Raw genomic sequence first — 24925 nt, forward strand, 5'->3', positions numbered from 1 at the left:
GCAGCAATCCTGCTGCACCTGCTGCCTGCGCTCCACACCTGTCTGGACAGTTGTTCCTTCCCTCCCAGCTTCCACAGCGCCTGGCGGACAGCTGTTCCCGGCTCGTGCTGGCGCCGGAGTCTGAAGCCGCTCTCCTCTGCGCACACCCTTGCGCAGCCTCTGTCCTTCCCTCTTTCCTGTTGTTTTGGCAGCAGTGGCTCTCGTGCGTTTCCTGCATCAGGTCTGGAGGGACTTGAGGCTGTGCCATCCATCTACGCAAAAGGTTCAGCGCTCCAGTGCGCACAGGGGCCAGGGGGGTGCGTCTGTGTGTTCTTTGTTTTTAGTTTTGCTGAACTTACTGTTGACCCCCCCCCAGTCTGCAACAACACTGTTTTTCCCTCAGTTGTGCAGTGCCAAGTTCTCACTACCACCTTCCTTCTCACCAGAAATACACTCTGTGATGGGGTCTGGAGGAGAGAGAGTTAGACCAGATTATGTTCTAGTTGTGTGGTCACCCTGCTTCTTGAGGAAAAACATTTGAATCTCCACACTAGTACCCCCCTGGGATGATTTGTGGGGCACCATGGTTGGTTTCCCCCTTAGACCAAGAGAGGTCTTCACGTACAGGGTCATGTCTGAGGGTTGGGGAAAGGAACAGGCCTCCCTCTGTCGTGGTCCTGTTTGAGAAAACTGTCTGGAAGAATTTCTGTAATATTAGCAGTGCTCTGCATTTATGGTCTCTAATCAAGTGTACATTCTTAACAGTTTTTCTAAGGAGAAAAATGCAACCCTCCCGCCACCAGTCGCTAGCCCACCCATTCTCTGTGCTCCCTCCCCTCCCCTCCCTCTCTCTGGTGAGCAGATGCACAGCTCCGAGTCGGAGGGCTGGGCTGCAGTTGGCTGGGCAGCAGACAATGTCCTTTTTGTAGGAGCCTGCCAGAGCAGCCGCATGAGCTCATCCCCGGTCATCCCCGAGCAGGCCCTCGGTGCGGCGCGGCGCGGGGCAGAGCCGCCAGGGCCGCCAGGCCAGGCCCCGCACCGGGCCCGCCTAGCACTGCCGCCACCGCTCACACGGCTATTGTCCATTGTGTGGACACGTGTGCTTGCAGCGGCAGGAGCAGTGCTTCACTTAAAAGCCATTCTAAGATCTCTTCGCTTTTCATCCGGCTTACTATGTAGCCGGATTTATCGGAGCTGTGTGAAATGGTTATTTCAGTATTTCATTTTTTTTAGCATGACACTGAAGTGATTCACTCTAAAAACTGGCAAGCAGCTGCACAGCTCTATACCAGCAAAGCAGAGGGGAAAACAATTATAAAACCTTCCCCTGAATTCTTTATGCATTCTCTTGTTTTAAGTGTTTTTTGGTCCTAATTTGCAAGTTTTGATTGTTTTAATTATAGTAATAGCTTTCATCCTTCCATCTGTTATCAGAGCCACTTGTTCCTGGTAGGCGTCACGGCACGCTAGAGCTTGTCCTAGGTCGCAGAACGCCTACGAACACGGGGAAAAGTCATGGGCACTAAGTAAACATGCAGACTTAAAAACATCCAGCTGAAACTCTAGAGAAAGCATCCCCATAATCAAACAGGGTTTAAGAGCGGTGTACTCAGTCAGTCCACAAACGCTTGCCCATCATTTGCAACCTCTCTCATTAAAGCATCCCAAGAGTCAAATAGTGACTTTGTGCAGCCCTGCTCAAATAAAATACTATGATAGCTCTATCCCTGTCCTTTTTTAGGGAGGCAGGAGAAACCTGGATTGTGACCAGTTTATCGGTCCCTTTTTGGGTGCTTGTCTGTGCCTTCTGTCCTAGGTTGTGTCTAGGGTTGTGTTGAAAACTAATGGTATACTACTCACAGTCCTGTAGCCAGAGGACGAGCTGGTCTGGTCTTCTTATTTTTAAGGGCAGGTGCGTGTCTGTGTTGTCTAGTTTTTCTTAGGAATTAATTCTAGAAGTGGAGTCTGGGGTCCAGCAGCAGATCCTGAGAATGGGCTGTGAAAGGTTTTGAGATGCCCGTTTTGGAATGAGATTGTGTACAAGCTGACGTCGTCAGTTTCTTTGTGACGTTGGTGTGCAGTGGGAAGAGTGATTCCCTGCCATCGCCTTCTGGTCTGACGTCTCTCCTCCTTGCAGGTGCCCATGCGAACGAGGCCTCGCTCCTGCAGATGAGCCAGCGGTCGGGGCGGCAGCGCAGTCGCACACCCAGATAGTCCCCGGCCCGGCTTGGCCTGGGAGCAGGATGCCCTCCACCAGCCGCGCGGGGAGCCTGAAGGACCCTGAGATCGCCGAGCTCTTCTTCAAGGAGGACCCCGAGAAGCTCTTCACAGACTTGCGAGAGATCGGCCATGGCAGCTTCGGGGCGGTCTACTTTGTACGTCCCTCCATTATACTCCTGTCAGTCTGGCGGTGTGACTTGTCACTGAAGGTCCTACTTACCCAAGAGAAGGAGCTTGGCCTGCACAGTACTCATTCACTGTTCAACTACCTCATCGTTCTGTGAAGAGTTCTTACAGCTTCTGTTGAGCAATTAGACCAGCTAAATTATAATGGACTCGACAATTACAGTGTGCTTAGAGTTAGTTTCTGCATGGTCTATCACCGTAATGATTATCTATAAAGGACTGTATCATTAGCTTCAGTAGTCTTGCTCTGTTTAAATGAGTTGTGTTTTGTTCTATTTGCTTTGCTGATGAAGCATTAATGGATTCCTCTCCGTCTTCTGTGTTTGTGTTTTGACTTCTCCCACAGGCCCGGGATGGGCGGACCACGGAGGTGGTGGCCATTAAGAAGATGTCGTACAGCGGGAAGCAGTCCAATGAGGTCAGGGGGCAGGGCGTGGGTCACAGCCGGGGCAGTGAGAGCCCGATGGCCGCACTGTGCCCTTCTCTCAGGACACATCCCAGCAGAGCAGGCTTCCCTGTCCATCTCATGGAGAGCCATGGCCTTCATGCCATTCACTCCAAGTTGTGGTGTTACTTCATCGAGCCCTTGAACACTCCACATGGTTTTTACCTCTCAGTGCTGTTCATGAAGGGGTGCGGTTGAGAATCTGAGTGTTCAGTGGAAATGAAATCCAAGAGACCCAGTCTGTATTTTTTAACAATTTGTCATCTTGCACTTGAGAACAATAGGAAGTAACAAAGGCTGCTTGGGAGCAGAGCTGCTTTGCGTGCAAATTCAGAATGTGTTTTATCGGGTGTGGTATTTTTCCTCTAGCCTGCAGCCACCATGGTGTTGAGACTCATTGACCTCTCATTGAAGGAAGCTGATGGGGTGCTTGTAGTTAATTAGAGGGATCTTGTCCAGTCACACATTTAAAGACACCAGGGTGCCGTCTTGAGCACACTGCTGGGTATGTTGTTCTAGACCCCCATAAAAGTTGCTTTGCAGTTGTAAGCTTTATCTACCAGCAGACCTTGTGTAAGGCTTCTCGAATGAGGGATGTATCTTCAAATTTAAGTAGACTAAACGAAGACACAGTCAGTTGAAATCAGATTTTAACTGCTGGATTCCTAGAGCCGGCAAGCATTAGTGCTGCACTCCTTCGCTCGTAACTTTCAGATTACTCCTAATCAGATTAAGGGCAGGAGGGGCTAGAGTGCGGGGCAGGCTGTCCTGAAAGATCTGTGTGCCAGTGTACGTGTTTGTCTTCGTGCCTGGTCATTGCATTTAACTGTTCTTTTTTTTGCATGTGATCTACAGAAATGGCAAGACATAATCAAAGAAGTAAAATTCCTGCAGAGGATACAACATCCTAACAGTATAGAGTATAAAGGATGCTACCTGCGAGAGCACACTGCCTGGGTGAGGCCAGATTTCATCTTTACCTCTAAAAGTCTCTGTCCCTCCCTCATTATATTTATAATAAATCTTAACGTTCATATTGAACTTACAGGTTTGCCACATTACTGCAGCTCTTTAGTGAAACAAAGATGAAACAGCTCCCTCTGGTGTGCAGAATGGGTATACTACAGTTTTGCTGTGCCTTGCTTTTTCCTGAGGATTAGAGTATTGGACATTTTTATATATTTCAGATTAGTGCAGATGTTTTGAGAGGGAGCAGCGAATGTGTGTTTGTGTGAGGGTCTTGATTTCTGTGGTGTTGGGATGTATACAAAACAGTTTGTTTTCCTGATCCTCTCTTTGATTTGTCCTCCACAGCTGGTTATGGAGTACTGTTTGGGGTCAGCGTCAGACCTGCTAGAGGGTAAAACTCTTATTTCATTTTTTTTTTAGTTGTTCGGCTGTTCCCGTGTGTATCGGTGCTGGGGGAGAAAAGAGCTGTTGTAATGAGCAGACCTTGCATTCTCAGGGCAGCTGAAATTCACAGCACTGCAGTACTGCTGGAAACTGCCAGCAGAGCCACATGAAGCTTCAGGGGTTATTTGCAAAAGAAAAGGCACAGAATAAGGCTGTGCTGGTATGGGCTGTTTTAAAAAATGGTCATAGTTAGTCACAGCGGACTGCAGTTTGTCAGGTGTGACAAAGCCAGCAGATTCCTCAGCAGATGTCTTCAGCTCATAGGAAGGGTGTGGTGTGTGTGATGGAAGAAGGCATTCTGTCTGCCAACATTAAAACAAGAACTTTTAAACTTGGGCTCTTAGCCTAAGCGCCTTCAGCTTTCAACTCTGGCCAGTTTTTGCCTTTTGATTGTTTTAGCTTTCATCTGAACACCACAAACAAGTTTGTGACTTCTCTCAAAACAGCTTTAACATATTTTTACATCTATGTTTTAGCATAAGAAGATATGCCACCTTACACATGTTAATTTATCTGTGGATTGTCTCTGCTGTTTTTTTAATCTGGATATGTTAAAAAAATGATTTATTTTAAACTTTTGAGTTTAAGATTAATAGTCTAATGTGTACTGTTTGCAAGTGTAAAACTGTCCTTTTCTCCTTTCTCGTTTTGATTTGGGTTGCACTGAGACGTTCCAGTCAGCTTTAACATGCCAAAGTATTGCATCTTGAATCTTTCCAGCATCCTTAATGGCCACTAGTCTTATTTGGTTTGGATCTCTTAAACTACTCTTTAGCATGCTGTTGTATTTACAGACTCAGAGTTTCTTACAGACTCATAACTAATGTATATCTAAGCAATCTTACATTGATGTGAAATTGCCAGGATGTTAAATCTACCACAAAAAGTGGATTGTAAGGAGACACATGCACAGTTTACCATGCACCAGGCTCTATCAAGTGTTTTAACTTGAATCTGTTCTTTCCAGTTCATAAAAAGCCTTTACAGGAAGTGGAGATAGCAGCTATCACTCACGGTGCTTTGCAGGGGCTAGCCTACCTTCATTCCCACAACATGATTCACAGGTGAGTGTGGAGGGGGGCGGGGGGTTTGACTGCTGTCACTGAAAGGATCTAGTGTAACGGTAGTTTGGCAGGTACTGTTGTCCCTGGGCCAGGTGGCAGCATTCTGCTGAAGTTGAGAATGCCTTTCTTAATTTTTTCATCAGGTAAGGATCATTAAAGCACTCTTCCTGTCTCTATTCCAGAGATATCAAGGCTGGGAATATTCTCCTCACGGAGCCTGGCCAGGTGAAGCTTGCTGACTTTGGTTCTGCCTCTATTGCCTCTCCCGCCAATTCCTTCGTGGGGACTCCATATTGGTAAGGGAATGCTGGGAGTGTGCAGTCCGGCTTCTGAGTTGTGGTGCTTGGCCATTCTTTACCATCACTGTGCAGCATGTTGTATAGGACCTTTGTACTTCTCCTTGACTGAATGTGCATGGAATAGTTCAGCAAAAAAAAACACATTTTAGGGTAAATTTACTGTAATTTTTAGAGTACAGTAATCAGTTTTACATGTGGAAGAAACTGGTGATAACTTTCAACTTCGATTGACTGTAATACCAAACCCTTAATGGCAGCTGGTACAGTATCTTGGCTCATGTGACAAGTGAGTAATGGTCAGTTTATTGAAACCACACTTTCCCAGTGCAGCCTGCGAAATAAACAGGACATGATTCACTGACTCGTGTGGTCTACTTCTCTTCAGCACATTTCCAGCCTTGTTTCATTAGCTGACTTGGCAGACCATTAAGCATGTAAATTTTTTAATGTGTTTTTCTTTCCACTGTCAGTGCTGTTTGGTAGGTGGAGAAGTAGAGGGAAAGGAAAGGGTGTACAAACCCCAAAAAAACACCCCTCATTAATTCTTGTCTCAGTCTTCGGTCAGGCCATCAACACCACACCAGTTCTCTGAGGGCTAGCAGTGACTCATTGCTGCGTTTAAAAAATGAGATGAAAATGTGTGAAAAAACAGTGTAAAAAAACTAGTGACGTGCTCAGCAGTGCAGAGGCTCAGGGGAGTCGTTTGGACATCGTATCCATGTTTATCTATGACCATATCCGACTCCTTATCCCCTGGAATCTTCTGAAAGATAGCAGTAGGGCCAGGAGGGGCGGAGATAAGGGGCAGTGGGACAGGAGGTGGCCGTGCTGACAGCCCAAGAGTTCGCCGCCTCAGATTTGTGTAAATGGAGTAAGGGAGTGCACAAAATGGGACTGAGGTGGCTCAGCCAGTGAAGGTGCTTAGTCTGGTGAGCAGACTGTTGCAGGCCACAGAGGCTGCGGGGTCAAGTCAGAGCTGTGTCACTGCCTGACCGTGACCATCCCAAACAGTGCTGCATAATTGACTGAGTGTGTCCAGGAGGGTTGGCCTCAGGTCTGCTGGGATACCCTCATCATTCCGCACTGCATTGACCACGTGATGTCAGAATTACTGTTTACAGTTGGAGCCACATCCGCGCTCAAGACGCCTCCTCTCTGCGTTGACTGTTGGCTCTCGGTACTGAACGGGCACAGGTGTTCTGACAGCTCATGCCTCAGCGTACGTTGTCCTCAAGCCTCCTGTTAGAACAAGACTCGGTGTGGTGGGTTAATTTGTGGTTTAATGATGCCAAACCATGAAGGGGTTTGGAGGTATAAGAAAGATAAGTGGAAACTCAAAAGGAAAGTGAAAGTAATTCCTGTTGTCAAACATCTGTTCCCCACACAGGATGGCCCCAGAAGTGATCCTTGCCATGGACGAAGGGCAGTATGATGGGAAGGTGGATGTCTGGTCTCTTGGAATTACATGCATTGAATTAGGTGAGGTGTCTGTCCCACACAGGGGCTGCAAACAGCTGGGTGTGTGTATTAGAGACATCACTGTGCCTGAGGTAGTGCCCTCCCTCTCTCTTTCTCTTTCTTACCAGCACGTCTGTTTAGTTATCTCTGTTAGGAGTGCATATAAAGTCATGTAACATTGATTTGAAAGCTTTCCTTTCAGGTACTTCTGAAGTTCTGAGTATTGAGAGTCATCACTTTCTGTGTAGAAATAGTCTAGCTTTTGTGTTTGTAGAATGCCTCTAGAACTAGCAGTGTCTCAGACTAGTACATTTCTCACAACACAGCATTCATACCCATTAATATCATGCTCTCCCCATGAACACTGAAACTATTTCAGAATGAGCCACAGGCCTTTTCAGGACTCTGTTGAGGGATCAGATCTCGTGTGTAAACAGTTCTGCTTCCTCTTATTTGGGTCCTTGTTCTAAAGGATGTTTTTTTTAACTTCAGGTTAAACCAGTTCTTTCCTAGTACACTGTATCAATCCGTTCATATGTATGCATATGTCTACATAGTATGAGGTTTGATTAGTGCTTAAGAATGAACTAAATTCAGTTTGTGACCATAAAAGAGCAAAAGACAATCTAGGAAAAACCTGTGCTATTTTACAGTGCAACTTTACATGCAGATTGGGGGAGGTTTGTGATGTTGATTTTACTTGGCAATTACCATTCATGCAGCACTGTTTAATGTGCACGTTGGTTAGACCTGTTGAAATGAAAATTGAAAGCCGTGTTTGTCGATGCTAAACACACAGGTGTTTTGAGATCCAACAGGCATAAAAAGGACTTGTTGTAACATCTTTACAGGTCGGTTCTGAGCCTTAAGGAAGCTATTGGCGTTAACTATACTATTGCAAGTTTTACAAGAGAAATACATTGAGAAGAAGGATGTACTGAGCCAGCCCCTGTTTTTGTGGAGACTATTTGGCCAGGGTTAATGAGCACTGAGCTACACAGGTGCCCTGCAGGTCTTAGAAGTAGTAAGATGTGAGGGGTAGCATTGCCTGGCCCGAGATCTGAGCCCCTGCTTCTCTTCTGATTTCAGCGGAAAGAAAGCCTCCGCTCTTCAATATGAATGCGATGAGTGCCTTATACCACATAGCGCAGAATGAGTCCCCAACACTGCAGTCTAGTGAATGGTGAGTGTGCTCTATTCTCTTGCATTCTGGCTGCATAACAGGACTGGTTCCTGGCACGTTTTGTTTCAGACAAATATATTCACTCTTCTCTCATGCCATCTACTTGCCTTTGGCTGCTTGTACAAATACAATTTTAAATTAGTCTCATGTCTTAAAACTAAAGTCTTTGAACATTCATCATGATTACAAAAAGGCCATGTTCTGCTTGGCAGAAAAACAAAGTTTCTCACTTAATAACTCTGCCCATCCTTCCCTTTGCCCCCCAGGACAGATTATTTTCGAAACTTTGTCGACTCTTGCCTTCAGAAGATCCCCCAGGACCGACCCACCTCTGAGGAGCTGCTAAAGGCAAGTGAGAAGCAGACTCTCGCGTGCATCTCTCTGTCCTGCTGTTTTATTTAAAGAAGCAAACACCAATAACATTATTCTTCTGTTATTAACACTGATCCGTCTCCTATGCCCTCACTGCCTTAATATAGCTGAGTTCACCTTTTGCATTTTATATGGTTTGTATCAAGTATAATTAAAGGGGACGGTGACATTTGCACTTATTAATCCAGTTCACAACAAGAACTGAGTGGATATTAATTTGGATTTGTATGTTAATGTGCCCTGTGTGTTACAACTGCACTAATGGAAGCACAGCAGATGTTCTGTGGTTTGCAATTCACAGTGCCGCTTCTGTCCTGACAAGTCTTTTGGGTATTGCTCAAGTCATTCCCACCAACCTTCTGGCTGCAAGACTGCCCAAATGTTTCTAAGACACTGTGCAAGACCTGTCCAGCTTGTTTGAAATGCAGTGTGCAGTGCTCTTCTATTCTCTGCATTAATAAACTCTCTGTAATTATTTCTGTGGATGTGCATAGCTGTAATTTGCATAGCTTAGACTTTATGGCTATAGTAATTGATTTTTTTCTGTTAAAGTGATAGTTTGTCGATGTAATGCAATTCTGCTTTTGTATGTTGCATTCTGTAGATTTGTTTGATGGGACAGTAAGAGGAACTCAGGTTCCTGAGTCAGAAGTCCTGCTTTCTCCTGCTACGTTAAGCATTAAAAGCCACGAAACTTGTGGTCGCTGGTGTGTTGGGACTGTAGAATGTGTGGCTGTGCCTCACTGTCTCCCCCTTGTGCCAGCAGCACGCCTTCGTGCAGCGGGAGCGGCCGGAGACGGTGCTGATGGACCTGATCCTGCGCACCAAGGACGCGGTGCGGGAGCTGGACAACCTGCAGTACCGCAAGATGAAGAAAATCCTGTTCCAGGAGGTGCACAACGGGCCGGCCGCAGAGGCCCCCGACGAGGAGGAGGTTAGACCCGCTCGCTCGCTCTTCCTCGTTGTCCTGTAGCACGGGCCGCTCCAGCGTTCTTCATGGCTTCGTGACTGATACATGCCAGTCTGGTGATGCAATACGCTGTACATCTATATACGCAGTGGGAAAGACCAGCTGTTTGTTTCTTTCATTAGGTTTACTTAACATGCTTGATAATTTTGCTCATTATACTTCCTGTGACTCTCTGTCCCCAGGAGCCCGAGCACGGTGTGGGCCGGACGGGCACGGTCAACAGTGTGGGCAGTAACCAGTCCATTCCCAGCATGTCCATCAGCGCCAGCAGCCAGAGCAGCAGCGTGAACAGCCTCCCAGATGCGGCTGACGACAAGAGTGAGCTGGACATGATGGAGGGTGACCACACTGTGATGTCCAACAGCTCCGTCATCCACCTCAAACCGGTGAGCTTGCTAAGCCTGGGCCGGCGCTCGGCGATGGACAGGCGTGTAGTTATACAGAAGGCAGACAAGTAGGCTGGAAGTGTCAAATCCACGTTTGTTTATATTCTGCAACCTTGACACGGGTTACACAGTCCAACACTAACAAAGGCCAGACTCCCAAGTGTGCAGGTAGACTTCGCTGTGCATCCTCTCTAAGTTAAAAGGAGACCCCACAGACCCATACACTTACCCTGGGAGAGCAGAGGCTCTGAGAAGCCCACCTTGCAGAGCGCAGGGGCTTGACATTCTGCAAATGTAGGCATGGCCGCACAAAGTTCCTATGCTTATGCTAAGTTTCTAAATGACTCCATATTTTGGAATTTTCTCAATGTGCAAAAAAACGTGGCTTGCACGTGTTGGTTAAAATGCCGCAAGCTGCAGGGAAGGAGTGGAACCTGACACAGGCGATGGTTTGAGGACACAACGGCTGTCTGTTGTCACAGGAGGAGGAGAGTTACCATGACGACCCCGATCCCCACAGCAGGCCCTCAGAGCCGCAGTCCCCCCCGGCACAGACCCCACGGCACAAATCCCAGTACCGCAACCGAGAGCATTTTGCCACCATCCGCACTGCCTCTCTGGTGAGTCTCTCTCTCTCTCCCCCCCTCTGTCTGACACTGCTCTCTCTTCCTCACACATCCCTTGTACTCTCCCTCCCTCTTTCTCACTTCTTCCTCTCCCTGTCTTTCATGGTCCTCGCTCCGTCTCGCCGCCTCACTCCGCTGTCTCTCTCTCTCCCCTTGCGTTCCTCTGCACTCGGCCTCCCCGCAATGCTGCTCTCGCTCCCTCCCCTGCGCAGGTGACCCGGCAGATCCAGGAGCACGAGCAGGACTCGGAGCTGCGGGAGCAGATGTCCGGGTACAAGCGCATGCGGCGGCAGCACCAGAAGCACCTGATGGCGCTGGAGAACAAGCTGAAGGCCGAGATGGACGAGCACCGGCTGCGGCTGGACAAGGAGCTGGAGACCCAGCGCAACAACTTCGCCGCCGAGATGGAGAAGCTGGTGAAGAAGCACCAAGCCGCCATGGAGAAGGATGTACAGTATCTCCTCTTACTCTCTCTTTCATACTGTCATCCGGTGCTGCTGTTCTTGTACAGCTTGCTGCAGGATGAGCAGCATAGTCTGCCACTTCACTATTCAGTTTCAGCCAGGAGCCAAGAGCTGTAAATCACCACATTGCATAGTGTTACCGTACAGGTTTGAAGCAGAGTTCAGGTTTTTCTGAACCCATGATTTGGGCTGTAAGTGATCAGTTTAAAACATGATGCCAGTGCTGGCGTGTCTAAGTACTTGTTACCTGAATGGTGTTGTATGAACAGGATTTCTGGAGCAGTATTGCTGTGCTTTCCATATGCACTTCACGATGAACCACACAGTCCACTTCCTCGCAGGTTTCCTCAAAACTGCTGTACTGTTTCCTCACTTGTGTGAACATGCAGCGCACTGTGCCCCACCATTTATAGTGTGTGGTGTAGTTCAGAAAAAGGACCTGTAGTCAGCGGTATCCAGTGTCTTTCTCCACTGGCCCCCTGTGTGGTGCCCTGAGTATATTAATGCACCTCCCTGTACTCCCGTCTGTAGGACAGTGTGTGGTGATGATTGTCTGTGTTCTCTCTAGGCAAAGACCTTTGCCAACGATGAAAAGAAGTTCCAGCAGCACATCCAGGGCCAACAGAAGAAAGAGCTCAGCAGCTTCTTGGAGTCGCAGAAACGGGAATACAAACTGCGCAAAGAGCAGCTCAAAGAGGTACAGGTGCACTTCCCATGTCAAAGAGCAGCAAACAGACCATTGCTAGGCTTCATTGCATTGTAATTTGTTTGGGGTGGAAATATCTTCTCTGCATGCCAGTTTAACCATTGTTCAAGGATTCATGAGCTCTGTGTTAATTGACTTTAATAATCACAGAAGTCCTTAGAGGCATGGGCAGCTGTGCTTATGATTTTGAAACTTGCTAATGCACTGCACACCTTGTGGTGAACACCAGTAACGTTACTGAGCTGTCACTGTGGGAGTGGGCTCATTTGTAGAAGTACTACTTTTTGTTGAGCCATAGGAAGTAGTTTTTACTCTTAAATAGATATCTTTATAGGCATCCTGTAATGTCCAGCACCTGGTACTACATTGTACACAAGGTATTGTAGCTTTATATTGATCTCAGCAGCAACACAAAATGAGACACCCAGCACTGTAGTGTTAACTCTAACTAATGATCATCTCTAATTTGATCAAATCTGTGATACAATGATCAAATGTACAATATCATTTTAATGTTTTTTTCCAGCTTTGTGAGCATTAAGTAGAGCTTTAGACTGGCTGAGAAATGACTGCTTTTAGCTTCAAATGCTCGTAGGAAACGAGAGAACCTGCTCCTCTGTGACACTGTCTGGCTGTGGTTGCAGGAGTTGAATGAGAACCAGTCGACCCCTAAGAAAGAGAAGCAGGAGTGGCTGTCGAAGCAGAAGGAGAACTTCCAGCACTTCCAAGCCGAGGAGGAGGCCAACCTCCTTCGGCGCCAGCGGCAGTACCTGGAGCTGGAGTGCCGGCGATTCAAGCGACGGATCCTTATCGCGCGGCACAATGTGGAGCAGGATCTGGTGCGAGAGGTGAGGACGAGGCGCTGGGCCGCTGGGGGCACCTGTGCCTCCGCCTCTCTCTTCCCTCTTCTTTCCTCTCGTTCTCACTGACTTTGACAGTCCTCACCCTACCTAGAGACTCCCTGGTTTTTACTTTCCTCTCACGGCCTTTCTTCTGCACAGATTTCCTTTTGCACGGCTTTCACGTTTCTCTCTCCCTGCCGCTCAGGCAGCGGAACGTGGCTCGCCCTCTATCGCTCGCTCGCTCCCTCGTCCGCACCCCTCTCTCAGTGCTGCCCCCTCTCTGCCCCTCAGGAGCTGAACAAGCGGCAGACCCAGAAGGACCTGGAGCACGCCATGCTGTTGAGGCACCACGAGTCCATGCAGGAGCTGGAGTTCCGGCACCTGAACACCATCCAGAAGATGCGCTGCGAGCTGATCCGGCTGCAGCACCAGACCGAGCTCACCAACCAGCTGGAGTACAACAAGCGCCGGGAGCGGGAGCTGCGCAGGAAACACGTCATGGAGGTCCGCCAGCAGCCCAAGAGCCTCAAGGTACAGGAGGAGCGCCGCTTCGCCATTGCCGCTTTCATTCTTCATTTTTTTTCCCCTTTATCCCTGATGACTTACCCTACAAATCTCAGTATTGGATGCGATTATGCATCATGAATTAACATAAGATCACTTTCTTGGCCATATACAATTTCTTTTATTAGGAATTTGTCTTTTCGCATACCCCAGCTTGCTCTCCATGAGACACACAGACATGGAGAGAAGCTGGGGGTCAGAGCGCAGGGTCAGCCATTTATACAGCTCCCCTGGAGCAGTTGGGGTGAAGGGCCTTGCTCAGGGGCCCAACGGAGTAGGATTCCTCTGCCGGCTGCGGGATACAAACCGGCAACCTTCCAGCCACAGGTGCAGACCCTTAGCCACAGAGCCATCGACCTGCCCTCCCCCCCGGTGGTCTTTTAATTGTTTATTAAAATTAAAATCCTTTATTAAAAGACTGATAAACAATTTCTGTCATGAATCCCTTCTCCTTTGTCCATCCACTTTGCATGTCCTGAGTGTTGAGATGATTTGGGCTTCTGTTAATTCCGCATCTGTTTTCAGTCTTTGGCTGAATGAGTTCAGTAACTCTGACATGCCAGGACATGCCAGCCAAGTCATGATTTCTAGGACATCCCATTTCTTCTTCCACCCGATGTACCATCTGTGTAGTTTAGAAGTTGTTTTTTCTCTGCCATATTGTATATTTCTTCATTTCAGCTGTAATCTAACTGTTTTCTTATAGTATATTAGAAAATAGATGTGATAGTGCGTTACAAGTTGGTATATACAAAGACTTTATATGTGATTGGGGTATTATGTTTTTGTGGAAAAATCAAGCCATTTTTCCAGGCGAGAACATGTATTGTGTCAAAAAGTGTCAACATTAACTCATACAATGCTTTCCATTCGAAGATCACACTGCAGTTTTCTTGAAGGGAGCAAAGATCTTAGAATACAATTTACTTCAGCATGTATGTCCACTCTTCTCATTTCCTTTTTGAATTGTTTGAAGTATATTGACCAGCCCTGTCTCTTTGTGCATGTCAGTCTAAGGAGCTGCAGATTAAGAAGCAGTTCCAGGACACCTGTAAGATCCAGACCCGGCAGTACAAGGCACTCAGGAACCACCTACTGGAGACAACGCCCAAGAGTGACCACAAGGCGGTGCTCAAGAGGCTGAAGGAGGAGCAGACCCGCAAGCTGGCCATCCTGGCTGAGCAGTATGACCACAGCATCAATGAAATGCTCTCCACGCAGGCCGTGAGTGACAGAGCGAGGCAGGGGACCCCGCAGGAGCTAGGGAAAACAAGGATGGAAGAAACAGAGGGGGGCAGAGGGAAGGGGGGAGGTATGGCACTAGAGAATGAAGGGATAGAGTGAGAGAAAAAGCAAAGGGAAGGAAAGCTGAAGGGGACAGAGAAGAAGGGAATTACTTTGGGGTCCAAGGCAGTGAGTAACAGGTAGAGCCGGACTGTGATGGATTGGAGGGAGCAGATGGGAATAGAGGAGGCTGTGACCCCATATAGGTAGAAACATTTCAGCCCGTTGATGCAGAGCTCAGTGAGTAGACAGCAGCTGGAATGCTGGTTGTGTACCTGTAGAGAGAGAGGGGGAGAAGAGTATGCCCACAGCAAGGTACTTCCTACGCAAGCTTTTAACTCTCTGTGGAGAGTGAGGTTTGGATATACTGTGGTTCCTGGCACAGGCTGGCATGTGATGGTGTGTGTTAGGAGTTGTCCTGACTCCTCCTCTTCTCTGCGTAGCTGCGTCTGGATGAGGCTCAGGAGGCGGAGTGTCAGGTGCTGAAGATGCAGCTGCAGCAGGAGCTGGAGCTGCTCAATGCCTACCAGAGCAAGATCAAGATGCAGACCGATGCCCAGCATGAGCGTGAGCGAAAGGAGCTGGAGCAGAGAGTGTCGCTGCGCCGCGCCCTCTTGGAGCAGAAGGTGGGCGTCCCTTCTCTGCCAGCAGGGGGTGGTAGCGGTTTAATTCTAAACTCGGGTTTGCAAATGCTGTGGAAAAGGAGGATTCTTCAGCGCTCTTAGTAGTGTTAAACACAGTTTCTCTCTCCACCTCTGTCACATTAAGAACAAGCCGGTAAAGCGCTTATCTAGAACGGGTAACTAGGAATCAAGTTTGTGGCTCATCGTCCTGCGCCTTGCCCTCTCCCGCAGATCGAGGAGGAGATGCTGGCCCTGCAGAACGAGCGCTCGGAGCGGATACGCAGCCTGCTGGAGCGCCAGGCCCGGGAGATCGAGGCCTTCGACTCAGAGAGCATGCGCCTGGGCTTCAGCAACATGGTGCTGTCCAACCTGTCCCCTGAGGCCTTCAGCCACAGCTTTCCTGGGGCCCCCAGCAGCTGGTCCCACCATCAGGCCGGCTCCCAGGGGCCACACTGGGGCTCAGGGGGGCATCACGGCCATCACCACCATCACCACCACTCGGGGTCTGGGCAGGTGGGGGGTCCCCCGCAGGCATGGGGCCACGCCATGCAAGGAGGGGGCCCTCAGCCTTGGGGGCACCCTTCCTCTGGGCCCCTGGGGGCTGTGCCGAGGAGCGGGGGGGGCATGGGAGTGCGAAACAGCCCCCAGGCGCTGCGGCGGACGGCCTCCGGGGGGCGCACTGAGCAGGGTATGAGCAGGAGCACCAGCATCGCCTCGCAGATATCCAATGGGTCGCATCTGTCCTACACATAGAGCGCCCCCACGCTCCAGGCGACACCATGCCAAGAGGGTAGGGTCCTGCTGCAGGGTCGGGGGGAGACCACGGGGCACAGGTGGGACAGAGGGGATGAGGACCTCAGCATTCTCTCTCCTTCTGTTCCTCTTTCTCTTCCATCATCTTGCTGTATGCTTACATACAGACACATTGTGATGGATACACATTGCTCACACCACAAAGAGAAAGTATGATTGTTCTGTATTTTTGAGCAATAGACCTATCTATAGACCAATTTAAACAGGCTAATATCATTTTGTTTGATGTGTGTGTGTGTATATATATATACACAGATATATGGGATGATTGCAAACAATGCACTATATCAGTGGAACAAAATTTTATCGATTCTGCATTGTGAGCTCCACTCAGCCCTCCAAGGTAGCACTTTATAACCAGCTGGTGGGGCTGTTGCGTTGGCCAAGGGGATTTTTAAAGATGTTTACGCTCCTTCTTGATTTTTTTGATCAGCATATATAGTCTGATAGAAATTTCTTATTTTTCTCTCCTGTGGTGAATTGTTGCTGAATCATTTTGTTTCTGTGTGTATATTATACACATGCATTTTGTTTATATGTATAAGAAGCCACTGCCCATGCTTACACTAATGTCACACAGAAACCACTGCCGGAGGTGAAGGTCTCTATACATCTACTATATGTGCTCCATGCTTATGAAGTCTCAGGTTCTGCTCTAGTACAAGAGAGGACAGTATGGTTGACAGAGCCTGTTCAGAATTTCTTTTGGGAAGCTGAGATCCAGCTGGCAACGGTCATCCAGGGGCAGAGCTGATGGCCACCTGCAGAGCCGCACGCGGGTGTTTCTAGCGGTTTTTCGGAGGTTGTGCAGTGCTGTCAGTGTGCAGTGACCAAGTAGCAGGGCTAAAGCCCCTTCTGGTTCCCGTTGTATCTCAAGACCTTCAGCAGACCGATGGATCTACACTCCCTCCTCCTTCCGTATGCCAGCAGTATAATGGAGACAACGTGACAGGGAGCAGCTGTGTGTGCAGGCGCTGTTGTTGGATCATCGCCTTTTTTCAGGGTCTTTGACAGTTAGGGTTGTGCTTCATTCAGGGTGCAGTGCTTGTAATGGTTAGTGAGGCCTGGATTAAAGTAGGTGTCCTGTTCATCAAGCAAAGGCAGAGAGGGGTGTTGCCCACCATGTGAATGAGCTTGATACCCCTGGAGAAGAGCTGCTGGAAAACCGCTCCAGTCCTGTAAGTACAGGGCAATTTAATTCTTTTTTTTTTTAAGTGCACATCTCATTAGACCTTAGAAAAACAATTGGGTGTCTTTATGTAAGGACTGCCCAAATAGTTTAAGACCACAAAACCTTGTAACCATCTATCAGCAGATTGCGTCTGAAGAATATGTGTTTACTGTTTTCAGGCTAACCAGTGAGTTGTTATCCAGAGGACTGGAGCAGGGTGCCTGCAAATCTTGCCCGTCTGCTTTGGAAAGTTGGCAGGGGGTCCGAGTGGGTAGCTGGTCCAGATTAAAGCTATTTACTGGGCGATTTGAGAACCTGGCATCTGTGCCTAGAAGAGACAGTCATGCCAGTTTGTCCATGTGGTGGTAGCAGTTAATATTGAAAACTGATGGCATCCTAGTGTGTACTGGTATTTAAAAGAGCAATCCTGTGCTGAGCTGTCAACAGCAGGGGCTCAGGGATCTTCGCTGGCAAAAAGTTTTATGGAGATCAGAATTGCCCACTGCTTATTTTTTTTATCATTATTGTATTTTTTCTGATTTCATTGCAATTAGAAAACGTGAATTGAAACATCTGAGCCAATGTTCAGATTGGCCACTTCTCAACTTGATACGTTATAGATTATAGAGACACTGGCTAGAAACCTGTCAGATTCTCTTGAGATGATGTTACTGGTTTAAAGCAGCTCTGCAACATGAGCAGAGCCAAAACACAATTAGAAACAGGCTTTGTTTCCAGTAAACGATTTGAAATATTAAATTATGACATGACATAATCATTTCTGCTCAAACCTGCTATGCAGTGCAACATCTTAGACAGCACAGATGAGTGCTGTCAATGCATAGTGCAGAGTAATTTTATTAAAGCATTAAAAGGTCCTACGCCATACACTACATAGCCAATCAGACGGTTGAGTTTCAATCAAAGCTAATTCAAGTGTCAAGTCACAACACAATATGCCAATTGCAGAAAGTTCTGAACAGCTGTGATGGAGACTGTCATAGCACCTCAGTCTCACTGCTGCAGCCTGCTGTTCTTGGGCAAGCAGCTGCACCTCTCTGAGCCAGGCAGTCTCACCCGGCTGCAGGCTGGAGCAAGAGCTGCCTCAGTGTGGCTCTGGCATTGAGGAGCTGCTCAGGCCGGGCAGCACTTTAAGTGGCAGCTGTGAGAATGTGAAATGGTTTTAGCTGCTGTTTTTTTTTCTCAGTATATTAGGGTTATTTCTTTAGATACGTCAAACTTGCAACTTTTATGCCATATTTGGGTGCACAGGACTGAATGTGCGAAATTTACAGTGAAAGGCTGAGATGTGCTTTATACAAGAATACTCTATATGAACACTAGGTGCAGTAAAGTTTTTAGAATTGTAAATAAAAGCACTAAAGCTTCACATTTGTACATGTGTGGAGTGTCAGATTGTCACTGACACATTTGATCATTTCTGACCTGGATTACCTGAGCCAATTCCTCTTCAGAATGTCATTTCTTAAAGAGATTATTGATAATGCAGAGCAAAAGCTGTTCATTTCTGCTTATTTTTAATTATTATTTTTAGATACTGAGTGGAAAAAGCTTAAACTTTGAGGGGAAAAAAGTTAGTTAAATCCTATAATTTATTTTTGACGTTGGGGTTTTCCTGCTTCTGTTCTCTCCAGGTGCTAGTAAATGTGCAGAAAGGCAGTGTGTGAGGTGCTCGCTCAACAGTATTCATACAGGACGACGCCCTAATTACTTCCCTTTTTCCAAGTCTAGTCCAAACACGGCCAAAGCCTGCTCATTCCTGTGCCATAGTGAAAGATTCTTTGGAGGTTTAAAAATAAATTCTCACTGCTCCAGCTCTGCTGGTCTGCAGCCCGGAGATGTGCTGACTCTCCCGGGTGGGACTGTGGGTTTTGCCCAATTCTGCCACCTTAAAGTCCTTTGAGAAGTCTTAATTTATAGCTAGAACACTACGGACATTTTCTTGCAAGAATGGAAAAGGTCGAAGCATACTTTGCAGCGCCAGTTGGGCTTCCTCTGTTCTAGGCCAGGAATGAAAGTACCATAAAGTGAATTACATCTTTAACTCCGGCCTCTGCCAGCTGTCACTGTCAAGCACTTTGAGAGGGAACCGTTGCACTGTGTTCTTTCCAGTTTGCTGCAACACCGTGCAGCCTAGCCACCAGATCAAGAGCAGAAGGACATCTAGCAGGATTCTCTCTAGCAACGTGCCAAAATCCTTCTGCCAAAAACACTAAGATGAGCTGGCTGAGCCATGAAGGATGAGGCCACAGAGGTGGGGCAGTACAGTAGTCAGATCACACCAGGGCTTCAAATACAAGTTGGTATAACAGGGAAGAATTGAACTGAGCAGCGATTCGTTCAGCATTAACCCAGTACTTTTCCATAGGATATAATAAAATATTGCAGTTGGCTGCACTTTGTCGCTTGCCACCAGAATCTGCTGTTTTATAGGTTATGTAGGTACACAGAAAGGGTAACCATTGCTTTGACACTTTGTGACTTTGAAGCCTTGAAGACAGTGCCATTAGAAGTTGATCGAATATAACTTGACATTAACTCTGCATGGACTCATCCGACTCATTACCTATAGACTGCTGAGCAATATAGTGTGCTTGAAGCAACTGGCAGCCAGTTCCTGTGATATTTGATGTGAGTATTGAAGAACAGTAGCCATTGGGCTAACAAGGCAGTTTCTGGAAGTTATGGAGGTCACCTGTACATCACATCTTTGCCTTGTTGCTTGTTAAAATCCTCAGGAATGATGCTCACAGATAAAAGAATGACTTAAAGCATGTTATTGACAGCATAATACAGTGCCTTGATGGGCTATGGCCAGACTGAAGCACTTTAGACAGTATAACGATTACAGGATGCCAAGATTATATTAAACAAGCCCGATGACAGCAGCCAGATATTGGCAGGGGATGGGCTTGGAGAGAGGACAGATTAGCACAGGATGAATGTAGTGTTTGGGCAGGGTTTGTACAGGTCATAGCATTAGAATTGGGTATCTCATTGAGGATGACATGACTGAATTTGTATCTGAGAAAATATTTTAAAAGTTACCTTGAAATTTAGAGACGGTTGTTTTTTCGAGGAGACGATTTTGCATACTGGTGCTAGGTGGTGGAAGTTTATGTGGAGGTGATTGTTTGGTAAAAGCAGGTTTTAGTTGTATAGAAGGATAAAAAGGAGTGGCAGGAAATTTTGGAGACCGTAAGTGTGCCATTAGAAGCCCTGTGTCAGTGAAAATGCCCCGCTGCTTCAGTGTGTCAGTAAAGATACCTTGCTGCTTCAGTATGTGTAAGTGCAAGAATTCAAAAGGAAGAATAAGCTGTCTGGATTGTAGATACTGTAGCATTATTCAACAGACCAGTCAGACTTTTCTCAGTCTCACCGGTATGTTACTGCTGGTTTACTCGACATTCAACTGTTGGCTGGTTTGACTTCTCAGTAGCTAATGGAGAGAGAACAGTGAGCTGTGCTGCGTTTCTTGGAAAGCACGGTACTGTCGACTGCACTGGGCTTGAAGCAGGAAGGGAATGTCCTGGGTACTTGAGTGTGATTCCTTTTGTGGGTTTATATGATTTTTAATTTGTCACTTTACAGAATATAATTGGTCATGTGAGCAGGTTTGACCCCGTATGAACTGACCACTGCTGTACAGCTTTTCTGTCTTTACAGCTCCAAATTTGTTTGTTCTTGACAAGCCCAGACAAGCTGTTTTGAACAGTTTTTAACCAATGTGTGAATTTAAGGGAGGTTTTAAAAGTGCTATAGCGAAAGACGAAATGCACTGGGATTTTCGAAACTGCAGGCTGCAGCGTCTGTATCCATAAATATGTGCTCGGAAAAACATTTTCCGGACTTCTTCCTAGGGCTTAGAGGGTAACAGAAAAGCTAAAGCTTTCTCTTGAAAATAAGCAGTTCCAGAGTAGGAATATATGGTGGTTTCATGCAATAAGCCAAAAAATGCATGGTTTTAGGAAAATTGAGAAATAAAATTAGTTTTATTATCCCTTTACCGATGCCAAAAAAAATGTCAGAAGTGTATATCAATGCAAAACCTTCCGTTGTCCTATGTACAGTACTGTGCCAATGTTTGGATTATTTTGGTGAAATTTTAACTTGTTTAAAATTACTTTTGTGTTCTTGTTTTTGTAATGCATAATGTTGAAACATTAAAACCAAATTGTCAAACTAGATGCAGGAATTCTATACCAAATGTCTTTTACAGCTTTCCATATGTTTTTTTGTTTTTGTTGGGTGCCTCTTTGTTTTTGGTTGTGGGTAAAATCCTGTAGACCCCAGTCAAATGCACACTGGGACTCAGTATTCGGGCACTTTCAGCACCAGCTTCCATCTTGCTGCGTCTGGTCTGGATGATCAGATTGTTGGAAGAATTTAGACCAGTAATAACCCGGCCCCGTGCACAGTATTGTACATGCATGTGAGACGTTTTAAGCGTCTGTGTCGATCAGCAATAATAGTGTGCATGAAAGGCATTAGATACTGTGATTTTTCTTATTTCAAGTCAGAAGCCTGTCGCTGTGTGCTGTGTGCAGGCAGTGCTAGCCTGGGCCCGCAGCTGGAGCTCGGGGCTGTGTGCTATTGCAGGCAGTGCTAGCCTGGGCCCGCAGCTGGAGCTCGGGGCTGTGTGCTATTGCAGGCAGTGCTAGCCTGGGCCTGCAGCTGGAGCTCGGGGCTGTGTGCTATTGCAGGCAGTGCTAGCCTGGGCCCGCAGCTGGAGCTCGGGGCTGTGGGCCGCAGGCGGCGGGTGTGGTGAGCAGCAGTAGCCGGCAGTGGTTTCGTTCAGCAGGTGTGCTCTGCCCAAGTGCTCCTCGGTCCTCTCTTGAACTCTCCTGCCAGTTCAGCTCTCTGTTACCCGACTGAGCCCTTAACTGAGCTAGGGGCCTGCTCAGTCAGGCCTCATGTCCAGGTCTTGGGTCTTTGAATCGTGTAAGAGAGCTGGCCTGCAGGTTCAGTGGCTCCGCTGGAATAGAAACCAGGTGACCCGAGTGGCCTTCAAGGCTGGGACTGAACACCTTCTTGATCTTTCTGGGCAGTGGTTTCATACACCCCCTCCACTGACACCTCCTCTCTCCCCCAGGGCCCTGGCAGGGCTCAGCCGCGCAGCGTTTCTCCTGGGTGGGTGGGTGTTGCTGGTGTTGCCCCTGCAATGTCCCTGCAGTGTCTCCCCCCCCCCCATCTCCCCAGCCCTCCCATACCCCAACGCCTCAGGCTGCGTCTAGAGACACCGCGAGGACACTTGAGTTACAGCTAAGTTAAAATGCAGTTTAGGGAGAAGAATATTCTCAAATCTTTAATGTGGGGAAAAAGATGTTGATATATAACGTTACAGACAGTATGGGTGGGGTGTATAGGAAATGTTTATATTGTATATTTAGAATTAAAAGAAAATTAAAAATTGAAATTAACTGCTTGTATTGTGAAGACATTAAACAAAAGAGAAAAATACTTGGTTTCTAACATTAATATTTAAAAGAAAAAAAAGAAACACAAAAAAAGAATCTTATTGTTGTATATGATGTAGTCTGTACAGGGAGAGAGATGTTTCCCACAGAGAGACTAACCCAGCTGGCTGGCTCTGTATCCACCAGCCTGTTCACTTTGCCGATCTGCCACCTGTTCACCGCTTTCTCACTCCCTCGCGCCGCTGTCTCTCCTCTTGCTCTCTGCCTCTGCGGGCCTCATGATGTTATTCAGAACGTTTTTCCCTTTCGACTCTTGTCAGTCTTGCTCGACAGCAGTGTGGCTCTGCCGCACTGCTCTCATCTCTCAGGATTGTTTTTTTTCCACCAGAATCATCATCACTGCGCATTTTGGCCAAGAATCTGTTGTAGCCACTGTCCGCCACAAACTAGGGAAGAAAAGGATTTCCCTATTGAAGGGAGTGGGGTGTTGGAAAGGCAGTAGATTTGCCAGTCGAATGAAAAACTGCCTCTTCTGGTTGATGCTTAAGTGCTCCCCACCTCCTCCTCTTCTCTTCCTTCAGAGAAAACGCCTCCCTTCCTCCACAGAGAGGTGGTGGCATCGGGGGCAGCCCACAAAGTTCACAGTTCAAAGGTAAGGGGGTTTGACCAATCAGAAACCAGATATGTTTTTTTTAAACGCTGTTTTATTTTCATTTAAAGCCAGGATGTGCAAGAAATAATTTATTGCTGTTTGGAGCTTCCTGTGCTTTTATCTAAAACATCACTTTTGTATACTGTAATGAGATATTTAAACTGTACTACTCTTTTTAAAAAGATGTTTGAAACCAGCAGTGCATGAGGCATCTCCTAACGTTAAACCAGTTTTTTAATCTCTGGATTAGAAGTGCTGTACTATACTGTAGGCGGTCAAGTTGAATAAATGGGGATCTGAATGTTCTCCTGCTTTCCCCCCCAAAACGGCATAACTGCAGGTTAAATGGGCAGTTCACTGCTGCCCAGGCTCCATCTTTACAGTCAAGACTCCTGAGCCCCACTCGCCATAGCAGTGGACTCATTGCCTTTGATAAAACCTGTCCAAATTCTGGTTTGTAATCATAGTTATGATAATCACAACAACAAAAAACTAGCTGGGAATTCTTAACAAATGGAGAAATGTATCTAGTGCATCTGGAAGCACAGAGGAGACTGAGACAGGTTAATATTTGCAGCCTTCCCTAGACTAAGAGCACAGGGCTATTGGACTATCCCTGTAGAGTGGCAGAGGGCAGCTCTATTTAATAGCAAATTAAATGCTTCCGTTCTGCATGTGGGGGGGGGGGGGTGATTAGTTTGTGCCCAAAGGTTTTAAAATGACTACAATTATTTAGTAAAATTAGAAATTTGATTTTTAACGGTAGCTGTCTCTACAATCCACTGAGTCAATGGTTTCTATATATAAATATGTAGCCGCTCAAGAGCCAAGCACTTAAAAACAACCTTTTTAAGAAAAGTGCATTCTACTGATGGTAACAATTTAGCGCCATTATGTGGATACGACTCCATTCCTAGGCTGATTGAGGTTAATGCAGGTTCTGAATAGGCTCTGCAGTGCAAGGCAGACGGTGTTAGTCTGGCGAAAGGCAAGGCACTCCGAGTATCAGACCTCTGCTTTGATTGATGCTGTTGCATCCTATCATTTTTGTTGGATGAAATAATGAGGTGGCCAGTGTTTCCAAGAGTCACTTTCCTAATCAAAGCTGACAGGCCTGAAAGCAGCTCAGTGAAGTGTATGATGTTAGCACTGCCTTCCCTTCAGTCTGACACTGGGCCAGTTGGAGCCATCAGGGCCTCTTCCTTCAGCAGCTGAAACACTAGACGTTTCCGAGTCAGGAACGCCAGGATATTTTCAATTAGACTGTATCCTAGTATTGTAGAGTGAAATCCTGCCTACTGATTGGCCAAACGCCCCTGCTGTGGTTCCTGTCTGTGGTGCTGCTCTTGAACCCTTACCTACCTTTTCCGCCAATGGAGGGGGGGTGTTGGGGGGGAGTGCTTTTTGGGCAGAAAGGGGGGCAGGGGAATTTAGTTCTGTACAGTGTATTTGTCAGTATTCTGCCATTTATTTTTTTTTTCTGGTTCAACATAACATTACAGCCCATATTATAACCTGTATTAAATGTATAGATTGTGAATCTGTTACTGAATGTCGGAAAGAGGATTACAAAAATAAAATAAGTGAATTAAAGCGACAGAGGAAAAAACAACAACTTTAGGGTCATGTAATATTTTGTTTGTAATTACTCCTTCGTATTCACGGAGGATACTGGACAAAGAATCAACTGTAATAAAGTAATTTTAGTACAAATGTCTCTGCCTGATGTTTTCCTGGCCTGGAGAGGCTGCTTGAGATGTTCTGGGG

General features: G+C 46.9%; 1 protein-coding gene across 2 annotated transcripts in view; it reads left to right on the forward strand.

Annotated features, from left to right (window-relative positions):
• Positions 1–24871, forward strand: part of taok1a (TAO kinase 1a) — a 38589-nt gene extending 13718 nt beyond the window's left edge. The window contains exons 2-21 of one of the 2 annotated variants that reach the window (XR_011183754.1): positions 2117–2354; positions 2732–2803; positions 3686–3787; positions 4145–4190; positions 5211–5307; positions 5490–5603; positions 6994–7085; positions 8154–8247; positions 8514–8595; positions 9386–9553; positions 9772–9975; positions 10458–10595; positions 10814–11050; positions 11634–11762; positions 12416–12619; positions 12905–13144; positions 14189–14401; positions 14905–15087; positions 15316–21636; positions 21793–24871. Coding sequence is in view for 1 of the 2 variants with exons in the window: in XM_006640919.3 (XP_006640982.1) it covers positions 2223–2354; positions 2732–2803; positions 3686–3787; positions 4145–4190; positions 5211–5307; positions 5490–5603; positions 6994–7085; positions 8154–8247; positions 8514–8595; positions 9386–9553; positions 9772–9975; positions 10458–10595; positions 10814–11050; positions 11634–11762; positions 12416–12619; positions 12905–13144; positions 14189–14401; positions 14905–15087; positions 15316–15837 (3069 nt within the window). In the remaining variant the exon portion in view is untranslated. Of the gene's footprint in view, positions 1–2116; positions 2355–2731; positions 2804–3685; positions 3788–4144; positions 4191–5210; positions 5308–5489; positions 5604–6993; positions 7086–8153; positions 8248–8513; positions 8596–9385; positions 9554–9771; positions 9976–10457; positions 10596–10813; positions 11051–11633; positions 11763–12415; positions 12620–12904; positions 13145–14188; positions 14402–14904; positions 15088–15315 lie in introns of both variants that reach the window. The other variant, XM_006640919.3, reaches the window with a different exon arrangement.
• The last annotated feature ends 54 nt before the right edge of the window (positions 24872–24925 follow it).

This window comes from Lepisosteus oculatus, chromosome 26 (genome assembly GCF_040954835.1).
Source record: "Lepisosteus oculatus isolate fLepOcu1 chromosome 26, fLepOcu1.hap2, whole genome shotgun sequence".
NCBI lineage: Eukaryota > Metazoa > Chordata > Actinopteri > Semionotiformes > Lepisosteidae > Lepisosteus > Lepisosteus oculatus.